The sequence below is a fragment of the Candoia aspera genome, chromosome 4 (assembly GCF_035149785.1).
Source record: "Candoia aspera isolate rCanAsp1 chromosome 4, rCanAsp1.hap2, whole genome shotgun sequence".
NCBI lineage: Eukaryota > Metazoa > Chordata > Lepidosauria > Squamata > Boidae > Candoia > Candoia aspera.
The window spans coordinates 23,187,515-23,205,110 of record NC_086156.1 but is presented as its reverse complement, the minus strand read 5'-3'; the positions used below and the strand labels follow the sequence as shown (position 1 = coordinate 23,205,110).

At 37.6% G+C, this 17,596-nt stretch overlaps 1 protein-coding gene across 1 annotated transcript in view; it reads right to left on the bottom strand.

The window, feature by feature from the left end:
- Positions 1-3,156: 3,156 nt before the first annotated feature.
- The window catches only part of ZNF804B (zinc finger protein 804B), a 213,453-nt gene continuing 199,013 nt past the window's right edge, over positions 3,157-17,596 (bottom strand). The window contains exons 3-4 of the mRNA XM_063301926.1: positions 9,106-9,236; positions 3,157-7,113 (exon numbers count right to left, since the gene is read on the bottom strand). Coding sequence (XP_063157996.1) covers positions 3,609-7,113; positions 9,106-9,236 — 3,636 coding nt within the window. The 3' untranslated portion in view covers positions 3,157-3,608. The remainder of the gene's footprint in view (positions 7,114-9,105; positions 9,237-17,596) is intronic.

The window sequence follows — 17,596 nt, the reverse complement described above, 5'->3', positions numbered from 1 at the left end:
CATGGGGTAAATTTCATCAGTATGTGTGCATTCCAACTCTAAAAATTCTGAGGCAGTGTGTTTATGGTTGAGCATCCTAGGAGCTGAAGGACCCAGTTTGGTGTAGTGGTTAAGGCATCAGGCTAGAAACCGGGAGACCGTGAGTTCTAGTCCCACCTTAGGCACAAAGCCAGCTGGGTGACCCTGGGCCTGTCACTCTCTCTCAGCCCTAGGAAGGAGGTAATGGCAAACAAATCTAGGAGTTGAAGTCCACAGAGCCGAAAAATACCCAGGCTGGGGACTATTGTTCTTGGAGATTGCTCATCATTATGGGTGGGAATATTGCAGTGGGTAATAATATAATAATTGGATCTATGCAGAGTTGGATTTTATTGTATGTATGCTTAGTGTCAGCTGAAGGTATAACACCCATTCTGCCCAGAGTTATATGGATGATGATGATGATGATGATGATGATTCCAGGAAGAATTCAGATGCTGTGCCCAGAATGCAGTGCTTTCCTCCTCACCACAAAGATAAGCAGCAGTTATTTTCTTATATGAAAAGGAAAAAAAGCTGGACTTGGGATACAAACCGTTTTGTAGCCATGGCATGGGGACAATGATGCAATATGGTGAGTTTTCCCACTTGAAAACAGGAGAAACCATTTTGCAATGTGTTTTCAGGAATGTGTGCACCCTAGAGCTTTAGGTCATTCCCTAAGCTGTGTTTTACAGAATACAAAGCACAGGGTTGTCCTTCAGGTCTGGGTTTTCTCAGCTTTTGGACTGTTTCTGACACTTCTATAATTACTAAGACAGTGATTTTACCACAGGGATCTATAAGAGGATAATGCATTGACTTTGCTGTTAATTCTGGTTTTGTTCATGCAGAAATGAATAGATAGCATGGTAAGTCTGGATAATGACATGTAAGTATATGTATGTGTTGTGTGTGTATATACAATATATATATACACACACACACACACACACACCACACATCAATGATATATATGTATATATATTTATTTTAAAAAAGAATATTTACTTATAGAACCATTTAAGCAACTCTAGTAACACATGCTATTATTATTATTATTATTATAGCCTTAAAAACCAACATTACAGTTTAGATAAATAAAATGCATTTCAGTCCTATGGATTAAAATACAGGATTATCTCATCTTTTCATATGATATTTAAAAATGCATAACGGACACTCTTTATGCTATTAATTTTTTTTTTATTGAAAAACATTATTGCATAAAACTACATTCCCAAGAAAACTTGAATTAACTAAAAAAAAGCTGCATCTCATGTTCAATAGTGCAATTCACTTAGCTACTGTAATATAAAACACTTTTTACAGAGAATACAAAACAGAATAATTATACAGAATATTAACCAGAAAGTTATTTAGTTTTGATAGAAATGAAATACTTGAAAAATGAATCAAGTAGCATATTTATGATTTTTATTTCATTTTTTTTGCAAAACTGCATAACAAATAGCTGTGTTCAGAATTTTACATAGATGCTTTAATTAACAGGAAAACAATTATAGTTGATTGGTTAGCTTCATCTAATCACTTTTGTGTCACTACAAAGCAATTATTTTCTATCAACCTGTGGTGAGATTGGCATGGAATTGCACTTTGCACAGGGATCTAGATTTTCAGCATGTTCAGAACACAAGATGGCTTGGATAGCTGAATGGACATTTAATCTTCTAATTGCTAAATTAGATCATGATGAGAGAAGGGAGATACAGATAGTGGGAAGTGGCATGTCCTCCACCATCTTATGGTTTAAATTTCCCATTTATAAGCTGGACAAATAGTAATTTCAATGGATATTCTAAGTAAAGGGAATTGTGAAATGTAAAGGACTAAATTTTGTCTTTTGATGTCATAAACCAGCCTTGGATCTGTTTAAAAATGTGCATTACCTAATTCTGGATCTCACCGGTACTGAATTGGACAAAACTACCAAATAATTCCATTCTCCCTCTTTTATCGATTTGGGTGATTTCTAATAACTATCCTTATCAGCATCCTGAACCAAATAATTTAAAAAAATAGTTGAATTTACTGAATACTTTCAAGGATATATAGTCATATGTACAGCCTCAAGTCGAAAGAAATGCAAACATACCATAATAACAGATGTAATGATTTATATATATTATGATTTAGTGGATTTTTAGTGGGTACAAGTCTCACATAATCTTTTTTTAAGTATGTGTTAGAAACTAGGAATTAGGGGGGCAAAAAAACCCCACACAGTTTGGGAATACTGTATGTGTAGCTTAGTCAAAGGAACTGTACATACATTTGCAATCTTAAAGTACAAGAACATTTGTAATTATATTCAAAGGCTGCTTATTTAGTGATTATGAATCTTTCTAGACAAGAAAAAATGGTTTTTGCTTTTAGCATACAAGGCTACTAGTGATACAATGTCCCTGGAAGCACCTTGGTGATCTTTCTGGCCTTAGAAGCTAAGCAAAGCAGGGCCTTGTTCAGCAGTATCCACAGGCGAACTCTGCTCCTTTTAAATGCGTGTGCAATGTCATGAAGCATGGGAAAGGGGGCAGGGCTTGCACTGTGGCAATGCCATTTGTGTCACTCTAACCCCTGCTTGTCCTTCACAACTTCTAGTAGCCTGGTTAGTGGTTGGATGACAGACTTTTAGGAAATGTCATAACTGTAAGATAAAACAACACCCCGGAGGAAGGTGATGGGGAAGTGCTTCTATATTTGGGTCAAAAAAATCTGATAATTATGTCCATGTAATCACCAGAAGTGAAGTTGAGGGTGTCTTTATTATTATTTTTTTTAATGCAAAGCATATGGCAGAAGGAGGCAACATTTTTAGACTGGGGACTCCTCCTCCTCATTTGGATCTCCAAGGAATGGTGATGCGATAGCACTGATGCAATTTGTCCCTGAGGGAGTGGGGCCAAAATTTTCAGCCTGTATTTCTGGGGAGAGTTGGGGGCTTATTTCATTTTTATTGCACTTTTTAAAGAACAAAAAAAATGCATTGCTTAAAATCAGTTATTTTCTGCCAAACGTCAGTGGCATGATGATGGAGAGTTGGGGGTTTATGTACTCCAAGCACTTTCCAAGGTTAACCATTCTTGCCTGCATCCTTTTTTGAAAACGTATATTGAATTTGTTTAAAGAAAACACCTTCTACAGAGTAAAGACCATGCTGAACCTTAACAGGAGTTGTCAGACAACACCCACTTATCAGGCACCTTTGAAATGGGTTGGCTGTGCTGGTGGGAAATTCTGGAAGTTGCAGTCGAGTTACATCTGGATGGTGCCAAATTGCAAAGGATTGAAGTAAGGAACAGACATGGCTTTGTGAGAAATAACTCTCTTCTCAACAGTTTAATGATCAAATTCATGTGCTGTGTCAGCCCAACTTTGATTTTGCTCAGCATTCTTGATATATTTGGAGTATATAAACCATGACTTCTCATACAGAAAACAATTACACTACTAAATGGGAGTTCCATTCTAAATTGCTTTTTGGAATGTAGGACAGTGACCTTGCTATTCAAAATATTTCTTTAACTTACTTTTTTCCTCAGTTCAGATAACCAATGCCCATGCCATGTTCAAGAATAATGTGGAAGTTTCTGCCCCTGGAATACTGGGTGAATTAAAGGATTGAAATGCATTGTGGAAGATGCAGCTGCATTCAGCTGTGGAGTGAACAGAGTAGGAATAAAGGCAGCGTGGGGCAGTGATGGGATTGCCAGCTGGGCAGCAGGGTGAATAGGAGTTGCCGATACCAAATGGAATGGATGACCTGACAATAGCGCCGAGTGAGTCGGCAGGAGGGTTGAAGCAAATGGCGAAAGTGACATTGGAGCAAGATGAGACTGTGAGAATGGATGTATATGGGTCAAGGAAAGATGGCTGGTATGTGGATGAACCCCAGTGGACAAAGCAAAGCTTTGCAGAAATGTTTGGTGGAGGGTGGCAACAGAAGTGTGCTGCTGGACCGGAACAGACTGAACTGCTGGGGCTGCAGAGAAAGCGGCTGGCCCAGTAGTAGACAGAACCTTGAGATGCTTTGCTACAAGTTGTTTCTGCATGTGCTGCTGGGCCTGGAGCTGTAGAAACCTGTATTTATCTATTTCATCAGGGGAAAATGTTATAGGCTGTTGTGTTAAAGGAGAGGAGATGCACTTACTATAAAGTTCAGTCTTGTATTCCGTTTCATTGGATTTATGCATAGCATTGTCAGGGTAACAGTTTAGATTTCCTTCTGCTTGATGCAAGTCCATCCTTGCGTTGTATTCTTCTTTGGTCTCTGTTAAATTTGGAGCAAGAGAATATCTATGAGAAACAAAAGCACCGGGAAAATCACCCGTCACTGGATCACAGCTTTGCAGAAGAGGTTGTGTTTCACCAGTTAAGAGATCTGACTTCTCCTTTATTGCTGTGCTTGCTTCCATATTTAGGGTTTGGCAGTTGGTTCCTCTTTGAATTAAGTCTTGGAGCAGGCAATTGCCATAGCTAGTGTTACCCATAATATTATCTATGGTCAAAAGTTTGCTCGTGTGGTTTTCCAGTTTGCCAGCTTCATGGTTCCACACACAGTTCATGTCAACACTGAGCGTTTTCTCCCGTGAAGGCAGCATTGCTTCACTCTCCGTGGAAGATGTGCCAGGCTGACTACAGGGGACATCTCTCCTGCAAGCCTTCGAAAAGCTCTCAGGGCTCTCAGTTTGCTCCTGGCTTCTTTTGGATTTTACCTTTTGTAAAAGTAGCTTGGCAGTTAATGACTTCTTCTGTCCCACTGCTTCCTTTTCTAACCAGTTGACCGAATAAATTCCAGTATGCTTAGAGGCACAACTCACATTCTGGCTGTCTGAACAGGCAGAGCAAGATTTTTCTTCTTCACTGCTTCTCATGGCCTCTTTGTGTTTGTTCCAGATGAGCACTGATTCCTTCATGAAGGATCCTGAACTGCTACCTCTAGATCGAGTGGAACTTGATGATCTTTCACTGCTCCCTGAATCGTGGATGGAAGAACCTTTGGAGCTGCTGCACCTCCTGCTCCTGCTGTGTTTACAGACGGGGTATCTATTTCTACTTTGTTTTGCTATGTCTCTTTGTAGCAAGTGTCCGTATCTCAAATGTCTCTGATATTTTATTAGATGTCTCTGAGTACAATCTGTAGATCGCTGACTCTTTTTGTGGATAAGGCAGTCCACATCTACTTCATTAGAAGATGAAAGGCAGTTGTGCTTTTTGTGTTTACATTTCTGTTTTCCAGCTGACTTTTGTTTTCTTTTGCAACAAAAAGGCAAATTACTTCTACTATGATTGCTTGATCTATGATTACAGCAACAACTTGGGTTGCTAGTCTCACTATTGATGGAGGTGTCAGAATAATTAGACTGTCTGTCAGACCAGGGTTTTTGCAAAGGACAGAATTTCAAAAATTCACTGGCAAAACTCACATTGCTTTCCTTTTGCAAGCACTCACCAGGACAGTCTAACTTACAACCAAGAATTGTATCTTTTCCACTTTCACTTATGTCACTTGTACAGGTGACCAAATCCAGATTGGTTTGTCTCTGGGAATACATAAAATCACACTTTCCACATTTCCGCTTTTTTGTCCTAGACGCCAAGGGATAAATGCAAACATGTTCATTGACCTCTTCTGGTACTGCCGTTTCACAGTTCTGAAAGTGCTGTGCTAAAGATCTCACACACATAGCTGTATGGGGACTTGTTGCTATTGCACAATGCCTTTGTGAGCAATCAAACTGAGCAGGCACGTTAGGTATATTTTCATTCAAATTATCTGAAATGTACTTTGGAGCACTGTAATTAATTTTGTTTTCTTTGTTGGTATATAATTCTGGCTGGGACTTTTTGATACACAGAGCTCTGTTCTTCTTTGGCTTTAAAAAGTTATCTTTTCCACTGGACAATTGCTTCTTCTTGGCTAGACTCGAGGCTTCATTTCCATCTATGTCCATAGTTTTTGAATACTCTTTAGAAATTTCTGCATTGACTTCATGCTGTCCATTATCTTTATGGGATAAGGGAAGTTTAAAGTCAAAATATAATGGATTGCAGCCATAAGAAATAGAAGGTTCTGTTTTTGTAAACAAAAGAAGTTCCATGGGCCAATGTAAGGCTGTGCTGCCATCTTTACTCAGTACATGAAGGAAAGGCAGTGTTTGGGGCTTAATTTCATGAACCAAATCATCACCCTTTGATGTTTCATTGTCTGCGGTCACAGTTTTTGAAGAATCAGAAGAGTGTTTGAATATACAGGGATTAAAGTTTAACTCACATGAATGTCCTCCTTCAGGCGTCTGTTGGCCTGAGAACTCAGAGACACATTCTGCTAGCAGGATGTTGCTGTGCTTGTAAGCTTTTTGCTGTATACAAACATTGCTGGTTTGGCACTGAGATGTGATGAAACTTTGTATAGATTTCTGAGTCTTGACCAGCTGTCTTGCTTTTAAATCTGGAGATCTGGCACGTTCAAAATCTGGAGAATGTTGTTTATCCTTATAAAATGGAAGGTAAGTTTCCACTGATTCTCTGTTGCTGTTTTGGCCATTTTCTTTCTGCAGTTTATTTTTTCCAGCCAGACTGCATGATTCAATGCTGTCTTGGTGGCCCTGAAGTGTGCATAATCGCTTTTGCACATTAGTTTTCCTCTTGCCACTCATATGTATGCAAGTGTAGCATTCTTCAGCAGTTTGTTTCACTTTTTGCCTTGATGATCCAATGCAGTCATATGCTTCTTCCACGTTCTCACTGAACACAGATGCTGATGACTCAAGCTTCAAGTGGACTTTTTTAGAGAAGGAAAAAGACACCCCTGTCCTGTTACAAGCATTGGTGCTGCAGGAGAATGCTGGAGAGATATGATTTTTAAGCAAATGGTGTCTCTCTATGCATGACTGGTCCTTGTTTAACGAAGGTTCCTGTCGTTTTTCGGAAGTGTTGCTGGTGGAACATTGCTCTTCGGCTGCAATCTTGGCTTTCCCCTCTTGAGCTAAGAGAAATGGTTCTTGTGCTCGTTGCTGTGGTTGTTCTACAACTACCTGGGGACTTTTAAACATGGGTCTGCATCCGGCAACACTAGAAATAAATAATATAATAAAACTACTTAAGTTAAAAATAAATTTAATTTTCAGCATACCCTGTTAGAAAGTATTAGCCTGAGTAGTTAGGATGATGCAATGAAATTCATCGCCATCAGGACCAATATGGCATTGGAAGGAACGTAGTAATAACATGGTGAACTGATCTCACTGAACATAGACATGGCATCCTTGATCCCATTCCATGTGAGGTAGTTAATGAACATTGTATGCCGTGAAGGTTTACTGAAGCCTGAAGTGGTTTAGTATATATGATGTGCAGCCCAGTAAGCTGAACTACAGGCATGCATAGAGTTAGTAGAGCTGTGTCCAGAAAAGAAATGTGCAAATCAATGAAAATCCACACTCTTTTACTGACAAGGGCTTGCCTTTCATTATGGTATTGGGAACAGCTCCATCCATATCTTAAATACTAGTGAACTAGGAGGCTGTACACTTGCAGAAATTCTGCGTATGGAAGAAGCTTTGGATCAGGTTTGTATTATGTCTGTAATTCAACATTTAACAGCCCTGATTTGTTGTAGAAAATACATTTTGCACATATAACCTCTTGGATTCATCTTACAATCTCCAATTAATTTTTTCATGGCTAGAAAACATAATCACTGTTTATTAATATGGATATGTTTCCCCAACATGGTGCCTTTCACATGTGTGAAACGACACCCTCTGTCCTCTTTGCTTCATCACAGATATATTGGCTGTGACTGTTGGGAATCATACTAAAAGACATCTGGAGAACATCAGCTTTGGAAAGCCTGGATTAGGCAGTAGGAGATATGGTGGCCAACGGATTGTCTTAATAAATGTTTCTAAATAAATAATGTATCATCCCACTGCTGAAATAGCATGTCCAGTGCTTCTTACCAAGCTGAGCTACTTTGATGGGCAGTGAAAGTGCTATGGCCATGTATCATGATAAAGAGTACAGCATGAGAAGAAGACAAGATGATGGCCCAATGTATTCCCTCATTCCTCTACATTTTCAGTGAAAATGGTTTGGTTTGATTTTCTTCAACAATCAGAATTTTTAAAAATCTCAAAATCTTTCTGTTCCTTTGAAGAAATTAATAAAAATTGGTAAAATCTTAACAAACAAAATTTCATTAATCCTCACTGGTTCAAATCAGTTGTTTTCAGCATGGATAGGACCATGTTGTTGCCACCACCATGTAGTTATTAAAGATTCCCAGACTGGCAGGAAATTAGCAATCTGGATCCAGCACCACAAATACTGACAAGTGCAAAGGTAATGCAAGATTGAAACATTCAAAACCCTCTGCCTCATTGGAGGAATATATCAGTTTATTTCATCCAGCATTTGAAATGAGTAAGTTTTTCTTTCCATCCCATTTATGAAGATGTCTGCTGTTTCTAAAAATCTTTATAAAAAGGAACTGAATTAAATTTTTACTCATCCCCACGCAATGGAAGATCTGGCTTCTCATTGTTAACACCACATAAAGTAATCTGATTATCTATGTGATATTGCAAAATCTCACCAAGGAGATGATCCTTGCCTGGATAAGAAAGCAAGAAGGTGTCTTTTTTTTTTTTAATCAAAAAATTTTATTTATTGGGAGTAGCTGCAAACAGGGACAGGAAGCGTAAAACAGTTTATTGTGGGGCAGGGAGCATTTGGTCAGACACCATTTATTTATCTATTTGTGACACTGGAAATGTTTACTCTGAAAAATTTATCACAGCACTGTTAAAGTAATTTGATAGAGATTAGAGAGGGTAAAAAGTCCAACATTCAAATGCTAAGGAATTATTGCAGGGCTTCCAATTGTATTGTTTGTACAATAAGGATGTTGGCATGAAGGATAAAGTAAAAAACAGGGTTTGTAGAATATGTGTTTATGACCTCTGCATTATATAAAGTAGAAGTAAAGCTATGGAGATTTCTCCTGGGACTATCAGGGAAAAAAAGACAAGATTAAAAGGTAATTTAGTTCCAAAGACGCACCATTCTGACTGCTTCCGCAACTCAGCCAGCTGATGAAGTCGTTTGAGAGCTTTTTCCTGTTTCTTTTCGTCCTTCCAGGATTTTGAAGCCACGTTTCGTGCAAATTCCCTTTGTTTGAGCTCTTTCAATCTCTATGTGAGAACAAGAATAAAAAGTTCATGCATTTCTTAGCATGTCTATGCAGTTCCCAAGCACACAGAAATTCAGTCCGACAATACATAAGATGCAAAGCTGCTTCAATGCAAGTAAAATTTAGTAAGTAAATTGAAACTTTCAGGTTTCGTAAGGAAAATTTATCCTGACATAAAACTGCATTTCTAACTACAACAACTTTGAAAGCACTCACAGCAATTAGAATATTCTGTGTTGTTCTTCAATGGAAAACCTGAGTTCCAAAAACTAGAACTTCTGTTATCTTCACGGGCTTAAGGTAGAGTTTCTCCCCTCAAATATAAGCAAGCAGTGCATATGATAAGAATGTGGGGCCTGTAGCTGACTTGAGCACAGTATTTGCAGACCAAAGGGCTTATATTAAACCCTGGCATTTCCATTTTAAGACAAGAATTAACATATAAAATGAAACTTGTTTAACATATATAAACTTTTGCCAAAATTAATAAATGATTAAAATCCTGGCAAAAGAAAAGCATCTTGGCTATTTTTCTAAAGGCAAAGAATGGAGAGGAAACAAAAGTCCTGAAGGATTGCATGTCTTAGCCTGGAGGTGATACAGAAGAAAACCATGTCTCCATGCTGGCTGTGGGATTCTGGGAGTTGAAGTCCAGACATCTTAAAGTTGCTAAGGTTGAGAAACACTGCTCTAAACTGTTTAGAACAATAAAAGGTAATGGCAAAACTCCAAATGCAGTGACATTGGCCAATCAGTGCAGATCTTTTAATTACAGGCTTTGTACGATCTGTCTGCCTTTCACTGATTACCAGCTGAGCTGTTCTATTCAGAAATATACTGTATACAATCATATTAATATAAGTAAACTTCTCTCTTTGAGAAAGCCAGCTTGACGTTAAGGCACCAGGCTAGAAACCGGGAGACCATGAGTTCTAGTCCCACCTTAGGCACAAAGCCAACTGGGTGACCTTGGGCCAGTCACTCTCTCTCAGCCCTAGGAAGCAGCAATGGCAAACCCGTTCTGAAATCTTGCTCAGAAAACTGCAGGGACTTATCCAAGCAGTTGCCAGGAATCAGCACTGATCTGAAGGCACCAAATAAAACACAAAACAAAACAAAACACCTTCTAAGTGTGGTTCTAGTCCAATATAGTACGAATGGATACCAAACACACACATACACTTCCATATTTTTTGCTACCCGAGATCTTATGGTTGTTTCCATGCTTTAGCCCAGCCCTTTCAAACTTTGTTCCACAGAACCCCAAGGTCCCTTGAGAACTTGGTGGGCTTCTGTGAGAGACTAAGGAGGAAAAGAAAAATCACTCACACAGCTAATTTTCTATCATTAGAGCTTTGCCTCTTGATCAGCAGTTCCAGGAAATGTTTTTCTTTAAGTAACACGTTCTACAGCCTGAAAAAGTTTGAAACCCCCTGCTTTAGCCAACAATAAGTTGCCATATAATTGTTGATGAGACTTTACAAGGCTGTATTGAGAAGAACTTGGCTGAATGCAACTCAAGGAATGCATTGCAGTGTTGGAAATGTACTTACCCTATAGAGTTAATTAAATAAATCCAAAAATGTAGCTCTAAACAACAACAAACAGCTACTGTATGGCCATTTGTGAAATAGAACATGCAAACAAAATAGACAGCAATAGCGTCTGGGTGGCTAACTATCTGTGCTTGGTTTGCATGCTCACAAGCCAACACTGCTGAACAATATTAAAATAATTGTGCTCATTCATAAGGATGCTCAACCAAGAGAAGGAGCTTGAGAATTAACATAGCTCTAAGTGTGCAATTTACATTTTGCATGCTATTAGGTACCTAACTGGGTGGATAAATCTTGTCAGATGCGCCAAAGTATGATTTATGTTATAGAATCCCGCTGCTTGTACTTTGGCCCTATAAATAAGAGTAGCAAGATGTTTGCAGACAGAACTATTGTATTGGCCAAAGATGCATAAGATTAGCTGAAAAGACATCTGAAAGGAATCAGTCTGTGGCCTTATCCTAGCACTATGAAACCAGCAAGAATGTTGAGAGGCATTGTTGCCTGACTCAAAATCATATTTCCTGAGTTGGAGGCCATTAGTACATTCAAAAGAGCAGTAGTATACTGAAAATTGCACCAGGGAGGGAACATTTAATTAAGTAATTAATTAATTAATTATTCCAATTTTGCTACTGCCCATCTCCCCCGAAAGAGGGACTCTGGGCAGCCAAAAGAGGGACATGATTTGACACGCAGTCTGGTTGATACCAAGGGCTAAGTACCTCTGTGAATGACCTGGGGTCATTTTGTAGATCCCACCAGCTAAAGTTTCATTTTAAATAAATACCCCTAGTTTTCGTATATGGAAGGATTTCAAGGTGCTTTTGAATTTACAATGCCGTATTTACATGATGAACACAGTATATTAGATATGCAGACACAAAACACAATTTTCTTTTTCTAAATAAGCAGAAATCCCAAGCATAAAATGAATATGATAAAGTTATTAAAAAGCATAATTGGGATGTATGACTGAAGCATATAGTATTAGCCATCTAAGCAACCAGCGGGAAGAACAGTGCAAGAAATTGCTTTTACCATGGTAACTGATATTCTAAAAATAACTTTGAAAGCCTTTTACTTTTCAGGATTAAATATATGAGAAAGGTAACTTTAAACTTAACCAATACATTTCCATTTGTTTTAAGAAAGCACAATAATAATAATGTATTTACCTAAAAGGAAGAGAACACTAAATTAAGGATGATCCCCTTGAAAAGAGAAAAGCATAGAAATACACACTCACAGACATATGTACAAAAGGAGAGAGTCAAAATTTTGTGCAATGTTCAGCTTCCCCACTTTGTCACAAGCTGAATCTAATCCTGTAAATTACCTGTTTAACAAATGTTTGCATGTGATAGAGTATGTGCAGGTATACATACACATATCTGCCAGGAACAACATACAAAAAAGGGCAAGACAATGTATTTTTTATCTGGGTCTCAAGTCTCTTGGTCAGTCAATCTATCTATCTTTGCACAAGTTCATCTTGTATGCCAGTTGCACTCTTTCCTCAACTGGGAATCCCTTCAGATAGTTACTCATGCCCTGGTCATCTCATGACTGAATTATTGCAACGCACTCAACATGGAGCTCCCCTTGAAGACCATCTGGAAGCTGCAGCTGCTCCAAAATGCTTCTGTGTCACTGTTGCTACACAAGCTGTATTGGTTGCCAGTTGGCTTCTGGGTGCAATTCAAGGTGCTGTCATTACGTATAAAGCCCTTCATGGCATGGGGTGGGATATCTGAAGGACTACCAACCTCCAATTGTTTCTGCCTACCCAGTACATTCTGGCAGAGGGTGGGTACTCCAGGACCTATTTATTAAATGTTGCCATCTTACAGGACCAAGGAATCATGCTTTCTTTATCGCCCATCCCCCTGGAACAGCATGTCCCAAGAGATATGGACAGCACCTTTCTCCTGGGATTCCAAAACTTTAATTTTCATATATTTATCATTATTACTGTATGTTAGTTTTTAAAGTCTCTTTTGTCTCTCATTTTTTTGTATTTTTATTCTTTTCTGTTGTAGTTGTACTAAAGTAATAATCGTTTGTAAAAAGTGATAGTGATATCGTGCAGTGACCCAGATTTAAATAATTGAAAAGATGACTCAGAGCATGCAGTGGTGTGCATGCTGCGCCTACCTGGGACTCCTTGAAGAAGATGCATGAGCACAGGGAAAGATTCAGTGTCTTCAAGTATAATGCCTATTTGTGTAATGTCCATGTCATGCCTGCTTACAATCACCTTTTTGCCCTTGAATCTGCCCAAAATGCAACGGTATACATTTAGTTCAGTTATTCTGTCTCAGGCATACTTTTCCACAAAAATGGGCCACCCCATGGATGGACTGAAGAATTTTTTGTCCAGTTAAAGTAAATGGGAGTAATATTTATCCATGCAATCATGGATCATCCTGAAGCACATAATGGGTTGCTGTAGTATATGAGTATATCATATGGGTCTCAGCATATTCTTGCATTTGGCTATGATTCTCTACCTCTAATTTCTAAAATCCTAGAAGCATTCTTTAAAGTAGGCACTATAGTAAGCAACGTGGATGTCTAGTAAGATCTTTGCTTCTCCTTATTTGTTTTTGTTTTTTAAATATAATCACAAAGCTGGCATGCTGCAAAGCAAAGCACTCATCCAAAGAGTCAATATTATTTACAGATAAAATGGCAGGGAGCTGCTGAAGGGCTTGGAAGTGTGCCTGACTCTCAGGAAAAAAAATGAAAAGTAATCTGGGGCATTAGAGAACCTCTAATGGTTAGAGAACTGCTAACTTGGAAGGTTAGAGGATATAGTAGGAATAACCCATCAGAATCACCCTTTGTTGTTTATACCATCCCACCCCGCCCCTTTCTCCATGGCAATCCTTTGGTGAAAGTGGCCAAAACAAAACTCCAAATATATCCACTACTCCAAAAAGGTTGGTTGTCAACCTCTAGGGGATAACAAAGGTACGTAAGGAAACTGATTTGCTTAATTCAAATATTTATAAACCACCTTAAACTAAACCCTTCCAAGACAGCATGTAACAGTTTAAAAATACAAAAATACAGTGAAACAATGGTATAAGCAGTAATAAAAATAATAACATCACATTTCCAATTAAAACAAGATAACATATTGTGTTGCAGACTGTGATAGGTGCTAGTTCTTCAAATAACAGATTGAACACATTCTAACCAATTGTGTAATTCTTAAAAGGCTTGTGGTCCAATGTACTTATCAAATAATTTTTAATGATTTAACTGCAGACCACTCCCCAACATTTGGAATAGAAATTACAAGTGATAAATTGCAGTTTATATTGCTGGAATGTATTAAGTTATATTGTATTTGGCACGTGTCTGTATTCCTAGAGAAAGATAGATTTTATTAGGATTATACAGATGCAAGAAAGCATCTACATAAAATAGGGGACCATTAAAAAGTTGAGTTTTAGAAACCAGCTGACTTCCAAAGGATTTACAATCTGACATTCATATTTGTTAGTACAGCAATGCATTTTTGCAATGCGTGTTTGTTTTAAATTTGCTATGCTGGATTTAATTAGCTTCCAAATACTAATTAAATTAAAAAAACCTTTTAAATCTTTTAATTGTTCCTTGAAAATTTGTGTAGAAAATATTTTTGGAATGCTGGAATTTAACCTTTTGTTTATACAGAACACCTCTTTTCCCCAGTGTATGCAACCTTCCATGTAAGCTAGAATCTGAATTATTTATGGTTAAAAGGAAAGTTTGTTGTGTTTAAATACCAAAACAGAACTACTGTCTCCTTAAAATATTCATTGCTGCAGATTCAACATGCTGGTAATGATTTCTTATCTTTTGGGGGCAGAGGAGCTAAAAAAGCATTATATTAAAAGACAAGGGGAAATAAGGGAGTTATATTCTCTTCAGGTTGTTTTTATTTTAGAAGCAATGTGTCCTGAAAGACAATATTTACTTTTATTGCTGACTGGAAGCCCCTTAGGGACTTTTTGCGTAAAACAGAAAAAAATGAACTTATGATTTATGGTTTTGATGATTAGACAGGATAGATTATTAGAAGAAGAGAGTTATGTTGTAACCAAGGAGTAAGAGGTAAATTTCTACTTGTACTTATAACTGCCGTAAAAAAGACTGGAAGCCACTTGTATTTTTTTCTTGCTTTTCTATTTTTCTTTTACCTTTTCCCCCTTTCTTGCACTTTTAGCTTTCTCTTTGATTTTGTTCTTCTTTGTCTTTTGTTCTTCTTACTTTATATTAGTTTGTATTAGTTTTTATCTTCCCTTTTAATTTTTTTAATAAAATTGTATATATATATAGAGAGAGAGAGAGAGAACACACACACACACAATGTGTCCTTGTTATTTTGAACTTTACTGCTATATTTCAGGAATAACCTTATGAAACATTATGAACTACGAAAATGATAATATATGGAAGAGCATAACATTTCACAGCCTCTGATTAAACCATTTCCCACTTGTTTTACTTGATCAGTAAATTATACTAGGGGGAGCAGTTTTAGCAGGTATAGTTTCTCATTCCTTTGTCTTGCAGGAAAATTAATTTGGCTACAGCTACTTGAGGATCAGATCACTGATAACAGGGGAACTTGGTGGCTGTAGTAGTAATAATAAGGGCAGGTCCTCTTTCTTAGCAATTGCCAAAGAGTGTTGATCCCTAGATAGCGTTTGAAGGAAGAGTCTAAAATGGAGATAAATAATTCAATGTGATAGGAATGTAACAACTTTGCTCAATCCACAATGATCAGATTGTGATTTGGATCTTGATTAGGAAACCAACACAGCCCCTATTTTGGATCTAAACAGGAGCCGTAAGATGTTACAGACTGACACAAACTTGGCTTAGGCAAGGGGATATGCACAGGTCCAACAGTTTAAGAACCTCCAGTTAAGGCAGAATCATGTTCAAAGTTATCTGAAGAGAATGTATCTTGTGCCGCTTTTTATCTAGTTTTATACTTCTTCTTCTGTGGGTGTAACAATGTATGTGGAACTAGGCAGAAGACCTGCGGCAGCAGGTACAAAAGCCAGTTACGCAGACTGGGTAAGTCTTTTTATGCTATTAATATGTTTTCCTCTCCTGTATTTCCTTTTCCTTACATCTGTTGCAAGTATTTTAAACAATTAAATAAAACCATAATAGAATCTATCTCACTATTTAGTACTTGGGATTAATTCAGTTTAATGACACTAAAATTATTCTATTGAACCAATTAGGCAAGAATGTATTGAATTTATCATAAAAATTTCTATATGTATACCAACAGTTTGCAGATATGGTGGATGAATAACATTTCCCCCACCCAAGAATGGATGTTATCATTGAACTGAACTGAACTTCTGAATTTGGCAATGGATTCACATATACTTATTATACTTCAGGTGGAGAAACCTAAGAATATCTTAAAGTTCTGAGGATGTCCAATACATGCTATTTAATAGAGTTCTGTCACTATAATAAATGAAACTGGATGTGCCAACAAAAGAAGAAGGAACAACGAGAGTATTGTTGCACAACTCAAACTACTAATTCAGTTCTTTTTTCACATCCCACCTAATCATGTATCTACTTACATCCTTTTTCTCATGCTCTCTATCCTCTGTCTCTCAGTAATCTGGCTATAAATCCAACCACATGTAGAGAATATTTCATTTAAGTATCTGGTCTTCCTAATGGTACTCACACATGCCTTCCTACAATCCATAAGTGGCACAGTGTAAGCAGCCAAAACCCAGTTATTTTCATCTTATGGGTCTCTACATCAAGAGAACTATGCATGCCAGGACACATCTCCTAACTTGGGGAATGTGGAGGCTGACCACCCCCAAGTCCTTGTTTCCCATGAATCTTCTGAAACTTGTAGAAAGCAGCTTGCATCCTGCACTTGATGTGGATCAAAGAGGCTAAAGTTTTCCCTCTCTTGGAAACAGCTCAAAATCCAATAGTGTGGAGTGCCAGAATGTCCCACATTATGTCCATGAATGAAAATGGGAGGAAAAAGAAAGAGAATGAGAATAATGTAAAAGAAAAAGAGGGGAGAAAAAAAGGAGGAAATGGGAGGAAAAAAAATGAGGCAAAATGAGAAAACCCCTTGATAAAAAAAAGTAGACATATCAAAAAGCTCTCTGCTGGAGGAAGATAGCATCAGTATATGCCCACATCCTGGGAAGCCATAATATGGTTAGTTTGGTTTTGTCTTCATGTGGTGCATGAATCCAACCACTGTTTTGGTTTGTATCTTCTTTAATTTGAGGAAACTGGGCCATTATGGTTTATTCCACAAACAAAGCAAATCATAGGTTAATGCAATGCATGGACCCAATTACAAGGTATCACCTGATATTTTACAGGCAAAGAAACTGCCTGATATTGCTTATCCTACCTCCTCCTGATGAACATATATTTTGCACATGCAATAAGATGGAAGGAAAGAAATGGCACAAAGTCAGGGCCATTTTGGCAACTAAACTTCATGGTGGGTTTCATCACAGTACTCATACAACATCATTTCTTTATAATCAGAATCTAACTAGACATGACTACTCTATGTAGCAATTAGAATCAAAAAGTATATTCTGTATTTCTGCATACCTGAAATATATAGAAAAAAGATAATTAGTATTTCCAAATCACATTGAGGATTAAACCGAATCCTGCCACCTTGCTATCTTCATAAAACACAAACAGAATCATGCACGTATTATAACAAAATGTTATGTGTGTTGCTGTGTTTTTACTTATTTGTTTTGGTTTTTTTGCTGGAAGCATA